This window comes from Aphanomyces astaci (assembly GCF_000520075.1).
Source record: "Aphanomyces astaci strain APO3 unplaced genomic scaffold supercont1.5, whole genome shotgun sequence".
Classification (NCBI taxonomy): domain Eukaryota; phylum Oomycota; class Saprolegniomycetes; order Saprolegniales; family Verrucalvaceae; genus Aphanomyces; species Aphanomyces astaci.
This window is the reverse complement of record NW_009798268.1, coordinates 1,331,961-1,346,251: the sequence shown is the minus strand read 5'-3', so window position 1 is coordinate 1,346,251 and position 14,291 is coordinate 1,331,961. Positions and strand designations below refer to the sequence as shown.

The window sequence follows — 14,291 nt, the reverse complement described above, 5'->3', positions numbered from 1 at the left end:
GAATTTTCACTTTTTTGGGGTGCGCCACCAACGGCTTGCACTGTCACATGCATGTAGTTAGTACGAAATCGTCAATGCATCCACGAGAATATAAACACTCTAGATTTCATCCGTGTCAATAATATTCGATCTACATAACTTATATATTAATTACACTGCGTATATACAAATCTTTTCTTTTATATTTTGTTTCCATGTCAGTGGTCGCGGGTACTATACTGTACAGTTTGGTGTCACGACCACATGGACATTTCGTGGGTGTGAAACCGATCGTAATGAATGGCCACGCCGCCGTCGGGTGTAAACTCGGCACAGTCGGAGAAGTGCTCGTTCACGACAAAGTCCTCCGACTTGTACGCTTTTCTCGCATACACGTTGGTGGAGAATGTGTGGTCGATGCCCGAGTACAAACACAGCATCTGGAGGTTGCAGTCTCGAAAGTGGTCTTCGGTTTTGAACTTGGCGAATGGCGACCGGTTGTCGATGATGTGCACCAGTGTCACAGGGATGTTAATGGATGGGAACGTCACGTTGACCAGCTCCACGTCGTGCACTTGGCGCAAGTTGGTATGTCGGTTCACTTCGGTCACACCGACCCTACAAAACCAACACATTGAATAAACAAAAAACCACCTTGAATACCGTTCACACAATGACACACCATACAAGCGCCAGATCAAGGAAGTACCACGCCATATATATATATATATATATATATATATATATATATATATACCGTATAGTGTATATGTATTGCGACAGATTAATCTATTGCGACTCCTGTAATAACTGATAATTTTCTTGTAATAATTGATATTTACTTGTAATAACTGATATTTACTTGAGAATATACTTCAAATTTGTATGACGCAATGGATTAACAAAATTTTGAGAACGAGTGTCGGCCGGTTGTGAAATATTACCTGTCGCAATACATATACACTATACGGTATAATGGATTCGGTACAAATCTCCAAATCGAATCTCGTCTTCTTCACGACGAATTTGACGCTATTGGCTCATCCAATTTGGACTGGGCTCGTCCAGAAAACGGACAAGTATATTCGGCCAATCAGAAGTTCCAGCGTGATTCAATATTGACGCATAACGTTACTGTGGTTTGGAGTTTATTGCGAATTAATCACAATTAAATGTATCAACCTTCGCCCACTGTAATAAACACCAAAAACGCATATATGCGACAACCACAAAACACTCGAAACAACAACTTTAATTACTGCAACAGCAAACACACGACGGACAACGACCCATCACTGACCGTCATACACAAGGCAAGCCCATTTTTACAGACAACGAACAGCACCCACATATATTATATATATAACACCCACAGATATATATATATATATATATAACACCCACATATATATATAACACCCACATATATATATAACACCCACATATATATAATATATATAACACCCCCACAGATATATATATATATATAACACCAACAGATATATATAACACCCACAGATGTATATAACACCCACAGATATATATAATATATATATGCCAAAGAAGGGGTAGAGCCTACCGGAACGAGTTGCCCGAGATGTTGCCGTGGGTGCGCAGGTTGAGCGCGCGCAGCAGCAGCACCCGCTGGCCCCCTCGGACATGGGTCAGCACCGCCTTGTTTGAAAACACAATGTGCGCGCGGGGTCGAGAAAATTTGGACCACGATATGCCGGTGAAGATGGTGATCACGACAATGCCAAGGGTGGACTCGACCATAATCCAAAAGTTCTGGTATGTTGACGAGGGCTTGGGGCCGATGGCGCCGTAGCCGACCGTGGACAGCGTGTGCACGCTGTAGTAAAGGCACACCCCAAACGCAGTGTTGTTGTTGAGAATGTCATCGTAGACAGATACCCCGTCCACCTACATTGTAGCCTTCAAAACACTGAACATTCATGATAAAGCATCCCGTTTGTAGGCTAGCGACGCAGTAGTAGTAATGGTACTAGGTATGTGACTGACCAACCTCCAAGTAGTACACGACGGCAAACAACAGGTTCAAGGCCACGAACGCCACAAAACTGTACACAATGATCTTGGGCCAGCTCGTCTTTAGCGCTTCCGTGTAAAACGTGTGAAATGAAAACGGCAGCGGCGCCTGACGCGGATAGATCCGGTCAAAGTGGGGGGCGTTCTCGACATTAGCTGCCGCCGACGATGACACTATCGACGCGCGCAATGTGGCGGCGTCTTGTACGCTGGACAGTTCGTGGTTGAGGAGGCTCTGCGTGAGGTGCTCGGGGTTGTGGCGAGAGTTGCGGCCAAAGCGAAGCGGCGCCGATTCAACGGACGGCGGCATGTCGACGTAGTGGGAGCTGCCGCGGACGGGAGACCCTAGCTGTTGCATGTCCAAGCTGTCGTCTCTGAGATCCCCCGCGGTCGACTGCGCCACCAAGTCTTTGATGGACAACTGGCGCGACTTGGCATAGGCCAATTGGCGCGTATGGGGAGCATGGCTAAGCGGAGATGACGTGGTGGGGGACGTTGGTGGATGTACTGGAATGGGCGCTGGCACGGTCGCGCTGAGCCGCCCAAAGTCCATAATCCACTGCTCTTTGCCCGCATCCCCTTCGACCATGCACATGTCTTGAAATTTCACGCCCCATTCCACTTGCAACGCCGAGTACAGCATTTGGCCTTGCACTGTGTTTTGAGTCGTCGCGTCGACGCCCACCAGGTCCACTTGAATGGCAAAGTCCGACGCAGCCAGTGTTAGACCAGTCACACCGTACAGAGGGCTAGACCTGTCGATGAGGTGCACAAGCTGGATGTCCCGCCGCACAGCGAGAAAGTCGGCTTGGAGCATGAGGAGGTCGTACCGCCGCAGCACGTGCGTCCTGTCGGTGGCGGACGTCTCCTCGATTCGCATGAGATTGACGCGAAATGACGCTTCCAAGATCGAATCGGCATGTAAATCGTGGCAGCGCGTGGCGTTGGCTACTCGAATCACGAGCGCCAAGTGACGACCGTAAGGCTGGATGATGCACTGCTGGGAAAACACAGCGCTGGATCGGGGCTTGGAGAACCGGACAAACACGAGACCGCTGAACGCCGAGATGATGATCATGGAGATGAAAGCTTCGAGCGACAGCGCCAAGTTGCCGCACGTGTTGCGGGGATACAGGATGCCGAATCCAATGGTCGAGAACGACTGGTAGCTCAAGTTGAACGCGTCTTCGAACACGTCCGTGTCAACGCAGACAAAGTGAAACACGAGCGCAAACAAGGCTGTGATCAAGGCCGATATGCCGAGAATCCACACTGTGAACGACGTCCACGAGATATTGATCAGCACGTACACCAAGTCTTTGTACGCGGCTCGCGGGTTGTGCAAAATGTGGTGCCGGGCATCGAGGAAACTGGACCGAGCTGTCGTGTGAAAATACCGGTCATGGACACCTTTCTTGTCGCTTTGGGAAGCGAGGACACTCACGCCAAGCCACTCGTCCTTCCACGTGCCCACGGCCTCGAAGTGCGTTGCGGCGGATAGCATGCTCGAAAAGAAGAAATGCTGCTCGTCCTGTAACCTTATTGCGTTTCAAGTATCAGGTGGGACAAATGATTTAGGGTAAACCCATTCCTGAGACGTTAAACCCGAACTCCTTACGAGCGACCAACTACAGTACTACACACAGTGCCCCGAAATACAGTACTCCGGTGCACTAGTACTACGTAGTGCTAGTACTAGTACCAGCTAACGGTACATGTAAAACCAACTTGTGCGACGTCCTTGAGTATTGCCGTACTACAGTACTACTACAAACAAACGTTTACCCATAAGTCTGACGAGACTACCACGTAAGATGCGAGTTAAAGGGTATTACCTTGTGAGTCCAAGTACAAAACGGTATTTCCCAGTTGGACCTGTCGACATCGACTGGTAAAATCTCCTGCAATTTGACTTTCGCAGCACCTCATACAACGGCACCATTGATCGCCGCCGCCTGACCATTAACATTGCTATGCTGGGTAGCGAGGAAATTGTGCTTTCAATGGCTGCATGACGTTTGGAAAGGAACTTTACCGGTATGCGGGAGTTAGGTTGTCGCTGATAGCACGGTTTGGACGAGTTGGTGGTAGTTGTGTGAATTTGCACTTTAACGTGGGAACGAAGGGGTACGTACATATATATATATACACTTGAAGCAGCAAGTTACACTCACATCGTAAAGTACAGTGTAGTGAAAACTCCGCAACGGCGCATACTATATGTACAAGTTGTCGACCGTAGCCTTTCATTCACTGTCAATCGGACAGAGTGGCCAGTTCAGGGTCCAAGTGATATGAATCACATGAAATACATACAGTACATACAGTACATATAGGAGGCAGGTACAGTAGCCAAATCGATGGCGTGTGAGTGAATCGCATGGATCTGCCATTCTTTCGCATTCGAATGAAATAATTGGTCAAAGTAAATGATGGCAACTCCCCGCCGTCCAAGCTGAAGTGTTAGCAGAGCCTGAAATGGCTACCTGCCTTCTGTATGTACTCGTCTTCCCGTGAATACATACATATAGGCCTAGGTACTGTACAGTACACTGTAGAGGAACTTGTGCATCTCCCCATCGCCACGCAACTGGATGCGATCATCGATACTACATAAGTTACAACGAAATCTCCCTAATTGTTGGGTTTATTCGACCGTTTACGTTAAACCCATCGATAGATTGGCGATTCAGCACAAAAGTCCAAATTAATTGGGGTAAAAGTCGACAATAATAATAATATACGTACTCCTCTGTGAATCAAGCGGTATAATTAATATATTATGTCCATGGAATACCCCAGTTTTATCAGTATCAGGGAAAGGTGGCATATTTATTATTCCTTCTGTTTAGCCATGTTGGCGGCATGCAGTTTGGATTCTGCTTGGTGTCGCGCCAACTGGGCTAGCGACGGAAACTTGCGTCGACACAGCAAGCAACACTTCGGAACTTCTTTCTGTGGACCTGCCGTGGGCACGGACGGAATATTGCTGAGGTGGGAGGACGTGGGGTTTGCAAACTGCGCCCATTTCGCTTGCTTGGACTCAAGGCCACTCGACAAGATGTCGGCCACGAAATCGTCCGAGTGAACTGGCGGCGGTGACGGCGGACGGCTGGCGCGGGTGTCGTCGAAGGTGCGCTCGAAGCCGCGCTTAAGGAAGTCAAGTTCGGCCTGGCGCTCCTCTTCTTTGAGAAAGTCGGCGTAGATGTCGGCAGCAGTGCGGGGTTTCCTTGGACGTTGTTTGGTCGTTGTGGTGGTTTCTGGTTTGGAAGTAGGCGGTCGAGCCTGTGGCGGACGTGGGCGCTTCTTGGAGCCAGAAGTCTTGGCCAAGTATTCGTGTTGCAACGCCTCGTCCGATAGGCATTCATACGCCACACTTAGTCGCTTGAATGCGTCTTCGGCGTCTAGAAGGATGCACGTGAAGACTGCAAGTATGTGTGCGCGCATAAGTACCTTTGTGTGGACACTTGTCTGGGTGTACTTGACGCGCGAGGGCTTTGTACTGCCTTGGACAATGTGAGCTTGAACGACGTACTTCAGTAGGTGGGGATGGTTCTTTAGGTACCTGCGGACGGCCGACAGTTCCACATAATGCACGGAATCGAAGCCCAGCACATGGTAATGCGTTCTACGGAGGATACACGTGGAGCACAAGAGTGAGCGATAGATGACCACCTACCGCGACTTCAGAATCCGCTGGACTTCTGCCATGATGATGCCAGCAGCAATGTGGTGTTCAACGATTCTACCGTGTACCGCCGTTTGATTGGATACAAAATTCAATTGAACGTTTCATTGGTCAAAATTCGAACGCCGCCAAGACGAGGACAATCCACCATGTTGCGACGACGATGGCGGTGGGTGATGTGCCTGGTGGCCCTTCTAGTGACATGCACGAGTTGTGCTGAGAGCGACGAGGGTCCCGTGCATGTTGAAGCCCATGAGTACACGTTCCCGGAGCGGCACCACGGTAGGCTTGTTCCCGTCTGTGTTGGTTGCATGACATGCCGATTGGTAGCGTCGCCGCCGCCGCCAGACATGGACATTGAGATTCACTCGACCGACATTTCTGGCAATATGCTCCGCGACAAGATAGTACGTCCAACGGAATCGCAGGCAAGCTCAAGTGCGGTCGAAACACGTACGGATCCATGTTGAAAGATATCGATGTGTGCGGAAGACCACGTTTCCTCGTCCATCGTAGATGTTGCCCACGAAACGTCGGCGTCCATTAGCGCCCCCAATAAACCGGCGCATGTGCACTTTGTTCCTGTTTCGTCCACCAGCCTTGGCCTAGTCGACATTCCCGACGCGATTGTGCTCACCCCCGACCAAGTGCGCAGTGCGTCCCTGGTGGTTCAAGCGATCCTTCTTGGTGGGGTCATCGCCGCCGCCGTGGTCGGCAGCATCACGTACGTCGTTCGATCGCGTCGAGCGTTGGATGAAAGCATCGAGCGCGTGCATCGGCTTGTGGACGTCGCCGCCATCCGCCGCGCCATCGACACGTCCACGACCGCCGAGTTCCATGCAGCGGCCACGTTGCGTCTTCGCGTGCTGACATTTCGCAGCAACGTAGATGCCGTTGTGGCAGATTCGACCCAGAAGGACTTTGACGCTGATCGGTGGGTGGTGGTGAATCGGGCCACGAAAGCGGTGGAACCCACAGACGTGGCGGCGCTGTTGGCGCGGTTGAGTGTAGCGATCGACGAAGGCGACGATCTGCTCCGTGAGCTGGCCGCGCAGGACTGTCCCGCGTTCAAGTCCATCCAAGAAGCCATTGCCAGCCACGTCAAGACGCTGCGGGTGCGGCATGACCACATATCCGAGCTCAAAGCGACCATTCTGGACAAACTGCACCAAGCGATCCGGTCGTCGTCGTCCCAGCGCAACGGGCTGCAATTGGACGACTGGACGCGGTTGAAAGAGCTGTGGGTGGCATTGGGGCTGCCTCAAGCTGACGTGGTGGCCCCCCACGGATGGTACCAGACGATTCTGCGGGATCTGGAGGCCAAAGACGCCATGCTGCGCCAACTGGCCGAGTTGAAGCAAGCTGTCATGTTGCCTTTGCTGTCCACTTGGGCGGCAAACAAGGACGACGACGAGGTGGTTGTTGCTGTCGATACACCCTCCGTGGCCCTCCGTAACATGAACATGCTGCTCAAGGAAGCCAAAGCCAACCAGTGGAGCCACCCCGAGTTTGACCAGCTCGAGAGATTTGTACTGCATACACATAGCCAAACCCAGCAACAGCACACGATGGTGCTAGCGTCGTCGGTAGCCCCCCTATCGCCACCAGCCATGCTGCGGACATGTGGACACCACAGAGGCGGTGCGCGGGATGATGGAACGAGTGGTGAAGACATTGGTCGCGACCTGGCCATGCACGACGAGCGCATGAAGCTGGATTTTATGATCCATCGAGAAAAGCTCTACTTTGACAAAATCAACACGGATCGCATCCTGCAACAGGTATTGTCTGATATATGGACTTTTGAATCTATTGTCGATTTGATACAAATTTGGGGAGCGGGTGCAATCGAATCGCGCCGACCACACCGATCCACAATCGATCTGATTGGTTGTTGAATTTCATTGAGAAGGTTTTGGTTGGCTAATAATGTTGAGCTCATCTGAGGTAGCCAATCAAATCGATTTAATTTCCAACGAGAAACCACGCCACAATGAAATTTCACTCGAAAGCACAATATATCTATCCATTCTTTGTACTAAAAAATTTTGTATGCAAAAAGTGGTCCTGTGGTGATTGATATATCACACTAATTGAAGTCACACACTAATTCGACGTTGATGATGGTTTCCTTCAATCTGATTGGCTAAATCCTTCTGACAATGATTCTTGTGTACATGTATCTGGTTGTGTTGATTCATAATTCTCCATGTCGCTCCAGTTTAGAATAAATACAATACAATATAGGCGATGAAGTTTGCTAGAGCCACGAGTTCTATATATGTATATATATATATATATAGTGAAAATATTCGCAATAAACTTGCAAAATTCGTGCGGTTTGTCCAATCAATATTGAATCGCGCTGGAGTTCTGATTGGTTGAATGTACGTGTCCTTTCTGTAAGAGCCAATCAAATCCATTCAAAATTGGATGAGCCAATAGCGTCGATTCGTGATTCGAATCGATTCGACGGGGTCGGGAATTCTGTACCGAATCCACAATATATGTTTCTATTTATATTATGAACCACGAAATCCACCATAAAATGTATTGTAGAAAGTTGACATCCACATGAAAACATATATTGTGCATTTCACCCCAATTTGGACTTGAGGGTCATTTTGCCAAATACTGTAACATTCGAGTCCATTTGATCGTACAAACTATTATGCATTACAAATATTAGTATATATTATACCAATAAGTATATGATTTTGCCCAATGTAGACTAGCTGGGCCGAATCAAACGCTTATATTGGCAGAAATATTCTTGATAGAACATGGGATATGATAAAGGCTCAGACGGTTGTTATTTAATCCATTCTCTAAAACACATTCAATCCTACCAATAGCTCCAAGTTTGAATTTCGATTGGACAATACATATATATATATGTTATGAACCGCGGAATCCACGATTGAATGTATTGTAGCAACTCGACATCCACATGAAAACCCTTGAAGAAAGCCAACGGCAGTTTCACCTTCAAGCTCGGGACAACCGGGAGCGAGAGGAGCGCATGTACCAGCGCAAACTGGACGATGCGACCAAAAAACTGGAGCGAAAGCAAGCAGAAAAGAGGCAGCTCGTGGCCGACCAAGCCGCAAAAGACGCCGCGACGGCGACCGCCAAGTTCCTGGCACTTCGAGTGCATGCCGAATGGAAGTTGGTCAAACGTGTGCTTGGCATCAACGTCGTGGTCGTGGCCTTGGTGGCGGCGCTAGTGTGTTGGGATGCCGTCACCTCTCGAGAGTTGCTCTCGTCTACTTGCGACGTTCGGACATCATATTGGACTCCCACGCATCTTTCCGTGTACGTACATATTTGGTACTCTAGTGAATCGTTTAAATTGGCTCACGATGCCGGAAATGTATGGATAGAATTGGGTGTCAAATCATGTACGGCGCCAAGGTTGGGCTGGCGATGGTATCGGGGTTGGTGTTTGTGTCCATCTGTTCGTACTTGAACCTGTCGTTGTGGGGCGTGAGCATTCTTGTGGCCACCGCGCTATACATTTTTCGGTACTCTGATCCAATATTATTACACTATATGATGATTTGGTTTTCAATATTGATCGTACGTACACTTAGGGCGTCGTGGCAACATGTATTGTGGCGACTGCCGCATGTGCTGTGGCTCGGAATGTTCAACTATACAGTGGGGTATTTGCTGGCACACGGTGAGTTGCGTATAGATTGCTCAATCTAACATCGGGGGGGGGGGGTGATTCTGTAGATACACGACACTCGTGGAGTGTGCAACACATCAATTGGAGGCCCGTCGTCGTGTACATTGGCTACCCCGTCGTGTCGTTGGTGGTGGCGCTCGTGGTGGGGATGTGGATAGCGTGCGATGTGCCCGTCGAGTGCTTCCATGCTGCTGTGGCGTGGTGTGCCGCGCACATATCGAGTTTGTACGAATAATAAATACACTGCCGTATGTGTCGTTGATATCTGCATCACATGAAATATAGAACGCGAATATTGTGCGTTCGAGTGAAATTTCATTGTGTTGTGACGTGGTTTCTCGTTGGAATTTAAATCGATTTGATTTGCTACCTCAGATGAGCTCAAAATTATTAGCCAATCAAAACCTTCTCAATGAAATTCAACCAATCAGATCGATTGCGGATCGGTTTGGTCGATTCGATTGCACCCGCTCCCCAAACTTGTATCAAATCGACAGTACTTTAGTTGATTTCTTGATGGGAACGTTTATGACGGGGCAGAACATTCAACTTGGCGGGATCCTGTGAAAAATTATATTCTGATTTCTATGGCAATAGAAATTTATGCAAGATATCAATTTTAACACTTTTTTTTAGGGTTTTCTCATCCAGACATGCCATATAGTCTATAATCGTAAGAGGTGTATTGTTTGACACAGGAAAATGGTTCGTCAAAAGAGAACGGTCATATAACATCGTCAGAAGAGAACGGTCATAAAACATCGACACATGTCCATTCTCTTTTTGATGTTGTATTATACGTCTCATTTTCAAATTTGCTGTGTCGAAGACATCCGGATATCAACCGGATAGGGCGGCTGGCGATCTTTCCTGTCGAGTGTGAATTGGCATTACTGTACCGATTTCGGGGAGTTACGCGAGGCAGTGTCAAAAGGCCCGCGCTCCTAGTAGTTGGTGGGACCGCTTTCGGCCTCGCCCACCGATATTGCTAGGCCGGATACCGGCGCTGCTTTGTTCCCTTGGTATTCGGAGGAGTCCCTGAACTCATGATGCTCGCACGGGGGGGATCAACGGTGCCTGATGCCAACAAAGACACCGGCAAGGTAAATCGGCAAATTCATTCAGATCTCAATACTAATGAAGAAACATGTATTTAGTTATTCGTTTCCATCGACGTCGAGAACGATTTCAAGGTTTGTGTCCAGGACCTCGAACGTCACCAAGTTCTAATATGTCTTCTAGTAGGTGATCTGCAACGGCGTCGTCATGCGCATCGACCCCGAGGTTAGTTTCTTCGCATGCAGCATCAATGATTTGACACTTGACAAAACCGCTGATGATTGTTGTTGCAGGGAGCGTGTCCCAGGCTTCCGAAATCCACTCCACAAGGTCCCATCGTTCAGGTGTGCCCATGTGGAATGCCTTGCCACCCCCACCACCTTTGAGTTGGATTTGGGTGCGTAAGAATGCGACCCATTGTCTTCTCATTGTCGCCTTGATAGGTTTCATCCATGCAACATCGGCCGGTTGGCACATCCAAGTAAACGTTGGAGGTACGCGAGCCAAGTCGACGTGTAGCTCAGCTGCCCGTTGAACAACATCATCAGTGAAATGAGCACTGAAGTCGTCCCATAGGAGAAGGACTTTCTTCACGTTTTGTCCACGCCGATGGCCAAAATGGAAATCCAAAAACCGTAAGGAAAAGCCGCTATTCCACCATGCTGATGGATTGCCGTAGATCTGTAGCGGGAAGTTCTCTTCCAAAACTGACAATTTCCTTCCAAACGCGACGACCAAATCCATTCCGTTCGTTGAGATTAGCTTGCACGACTGCTTTTATCTTTGATTCCGCTGTCTTTAGGACAAGGAAAAGAGGATACTTGGTGCCCTTTGCGTCGGCCAATACCATTGCTGTCATTCGGTCCTTCTCGTGGCCAGAGCACTTGATCCACACCGTCTTTGCGCCCTTGGTGTTGATGGTTTGCTTCGGTATGTATTCGTAATTGATTCCAGTCTGATCGGCGTTGTAGATGTCTTCAATGTCGTTGTCCTTGATTTGCTGGCGGATGGATGTCTTGAATGCTTCGAGCGCTCGCTTGCCGTCCTCAAGGTTGGCTTGTCCTGATCGAGTTTTTGCTCTGATCGCTAAACCCCATCTTTTTAGGAACCCCTTGATCCAGGAAGCGCTTGCTTTGAATTGGTGGTCGAATAGACCTTCGTCAGAAGCAACTTCCATGGCCTTGCTGGCCAACAACAAATTGCTTACGGGCACTCCATCTTGCCGGAGTTCTGCCACCCACTGTGCTATATGCTCTTCCGCAGTGTAGGACAGCGTTGTGGCCGTGCCTTGGCGTCGAATCGTTCGATTGTTGCTTGTTGATGCTTGTTCGGCTGCCCTTGTTATGTGTTCTCGCTGGGATTCCCAGCGAAGAATGCGTTTCCACATGGTTTTGTATTGCGTTCCAGTCACACCGGGGAAGAACTTGTCAATTGCTTCTTTCATGGAGTGATACTTGCCCCAGTTGATGATATGCAGCTTCTTTGCATACGTTTGGAAGTCGCGTTGATGTTTGTTTGTGACTGCTTTCGTGTGTTTAATAGCTGGACGACCTGTTGCAAGCCGATGATGTTGCCGATGGTGTATTGGCGCCATCATGGCAATTTGCCGCCTTGTTCAAATGGGTACATTATTCATTATTGCGAGTATTGTCTGTGCTGAGGGATTGTCAAATTTTATATGTCGCTGAGTTGTCAATGTATTGTATTATACAGGTATTTCCAGTTTCCAATTAAGAAATCAACTAGTATGTATAATGAAATAATTCTTCAATACTGAGTACAGGCTCAAGAGAATGAAACCATTGCAATGTTTAAGTACATGGTCAAATTGATTACTTGGTGCAAAGGTCGTACGTAGGTATGCTAGTTAAAAACGGTAGACTTTTTTACGGCTAGCATAAGAATTCCGGATGATTTGGTGGCTCATATGCGCCGGTTTGTTTTGCGATGCCGTCCGTCCATTGTGTTGCATGTGGTTCAGGTTGACTTGGCCTTCGAATCACTGCTTTTATATGTGTAGTTCATTTAGGTGTTTGGATTGAATTACTAGTACCGGTAACGTATAAAACCAGTTTAAGATAACTTACACTTAGCCAAATTAGGATAACTTGTATTACCCAATCACACCTCGTTATTTGTTCGAGTCAAAACCTCTGTGATATAATGCTGACAGTTCCGTCACGCGAATGAAATGCAAAAACGGCATAGAAGCCATTGGTAATAGTCATGAAATACCCTAGTCGACACGTGCCACATTGGGTAGGATCAGACGTTGTGTCGAGTGTTAAACTCGGTGGTCATCATAAATATAACTCTATAAAGCAATACCCTTGTATAAATTGCTTTCCTGCGAACATAAGCCTGGTATATGCGAATATCCTGTATAATCCCATCGTATATTCAACAGGATGTTGAAAAACTAATACTCGGACACAGTAGGAAGTCGAAGCGCGAGCACCAAGTCATATCATGACAATAAGATAGTCCATTAGCCATGCAAATCCTCGCAAAGTGGTTACTAGTACTAGTAATTCTACATACACGACGACATGGCTGTCAGAGCAAAGTGGAGCACTGAATAACAACCTAGTCGTAACCGCTTACAGTACCCTAAACTCAGAATTGAGTCTGTTAACTGTAAGATAAAAAAAGTATTCCTAAATTAGTTATCACAATGTGAGTACAAATGCTTAGAAAGTATTATAAAAAATTACCTGTGAAGCACATCGTCTAAACTGATAACTAGTTAATAGTAAGTTGGATTATGAAGTGAAAGCGGCGCGTCTTGTCTATTGGAATCACTCCTCAAAAAACTTATCTTAAATTGGTTTTTTACGTTAAACGAAACTAGTAGCACCAGGGCTGATGAAAGACCAACTATTTCAACACCACATTATAAATTGATAAAACGGAGTACCACCGCAACCACTTTGATTGAATTTTGGGGCAAAACTAGACACGACCGTGGTGGAAACGAAACTGATTTGCAGCATTGTGACTACGAGGACTCGACCAAAACACATCAGATTATGCACCAGCCACGTTAGCCCCTACTACTGTATCTCTCGTTCATTCTATTTTCCGCGCCCCCAACTGCGCATTGTCGAACGAATACACATGAATCCGATCCTTGGATCCCCCTGCGGCCACGAACGCTTCTTCTGTGGTTGCGATGAAGTCAGCAGGGCCGCACACGTACAAGTCGCTATGCGCAAGATTTGGCGCAATGTCTTTGAGCTTGTCGGCCGAGACAGTTGGCGCATAGTGGATGGAACTGGATTCCCATTCGATGGGCTTTTCTGTAGAGGTCACCGCAGAAGTGTACGCGTCCACGTCGGCTTGGTTGGGGGCCACTTGCAACGTCACGGCGCTGCCGTGGAACGATTCTCGAATGCGATACAGTCCCTCCAGCATGACCAGGAATGGCACGCACCCCACCCCATGACTCACAAACACGACATTTGAGGGAATGGATTCGGGCGAGTCGATCTCAAACCGGACGTTTGACTCAATCCAGTACAACTTGACGGTCGCTCCAGTCGCTTGGGTGACGAGCCAGTGCGACGACGCGCTCACGTCGTCCACGACAATGTCGATGGTGTTGGTCCCTTCGACACTGAGTGAGGCAATCGTATAGTGCCGCTTCACTTCTCCCCCTTCGGCGACAGGCAGCCCCAGAAGAATCGCATCGCCCGGATGGAACCGCAAGTTAAAGTCAAAGGTCAACGTGAGTCGCTTGGCCGTCGCTGAAATTGTCTCCGACTTGGAGATCGTCGCGGGCAGGCTTTCTGTGATCTCGACCGGCTCGTTGTTTAGGATCACGGG

At 48.2% G+C, this 14,291-nt stretch overlaps 4 protein-coding genes across 7 annotated transcripts in view; 1 reads left to right on the top strand and 3 right to left on the bottom strand.

The window, feature by feature from the left end:
• Positions 1 to 116: 116 nt before the first annotated feature.
• H257_03198 (hypothetical protein) lies at positions 117 to 3,534 on the bottom strand (the record flags this gene model as incomplete). The annotated part of the gene is made up of 3 exons (XM_009827181.1): positions 117 to 597; positions 1,559 to 1,902; positions 2,006 to 3,534. Coding segments are annotated over 3 exons (2,237 nt in total), but the record flags the coding sequence as incomplete, so codon positions are not given.
• Positions 3,535 to 4,798: 1,264 nt separating this feature from the next.
• On the bottom strand, positions 4,799 to 5,758 carry H257_03197 (hypothetical protein). The gene is made up of 4 exons (XM_009827180.1): positions 5,708 to 5,758; positions 5,594 to 5,656; positions 5,482 to 5,534; positions 4,799 to 5,432 (listed from the first exon to the last, which is right to left on the bottom strand). The coding sequence occupies exons 1-4, from the start codon at positions 5,737 to 5,739 to the stop codon at positions 4,864 to 4,866; spliced, it is 717 nt and encodes a 238-aa protein (XP_009825482.1). The 5' UTR covers positions 5,740 to 5,758; the 3' UTR covers positions 4,799 to 4,863.
• A 70-nt stretch (positions 5,759 to 5,828) lies between these two features.
• Positions 5,829 to 9,669, top strand: H257_03196 (hypothetical protein; the record flags this gene model as incomplete). Of its 4 annotated transcripts, none has more annotated exons than XM_009827177.1 (7): positions 5,829 to 5,998; positions 6,047 to 6,169; positions 6,233 to 7,497; positions 8,652 to 9,031; positions 9,100 to 9,240; positions 9,310 to 9,398; positions 9,455 to 9,669. In XM_009827177.1, exons 1-7 carry the CDS (start codon positions 5,866 to 5,868, stop codon positions 9,640 to 9,642), a joined length of 2,319 nt encoding a protein of 772 aa, XP_009825479.1. In that variant the 5' UTR covers positions 5,829 to 5,865. The 4 variants fall into 4 exon arrangements, with proteins under 4 accessions (XP_009825479.1, XP_009825481.1, XP_009825480.1 ...); XM_009827176.1 differs by having other exon boundaries at positions 5,844 to 5,998; positions 8,652 to 9,029; positions 9,455 to 9,667; XM_009827179.1 differs by having other exon boundaries at positions 6,047 to 7,497.
• Positions 9,670 to 13,535: 3,866 nt separating this feature from the next.
• Positions 13,536 to 14,291, bottom strand: part of H257_03195 (hypothetical protein) — a gene marked incomplete at both ends in the record, with an annotated part of 4,090 nt that continues 3,334 nt past the window's right edge. Inside the window, one exon of the mRNA XM_009827175.1 lies at positions 13,536 to 14,250. Within this exon, the coding sequence (XP_009825477.1) occupies positions 13,536 to 14,250 (715 nt within the window). The remainder of the gene's footprint in view (positions 14,251 to 14,291) is intronic.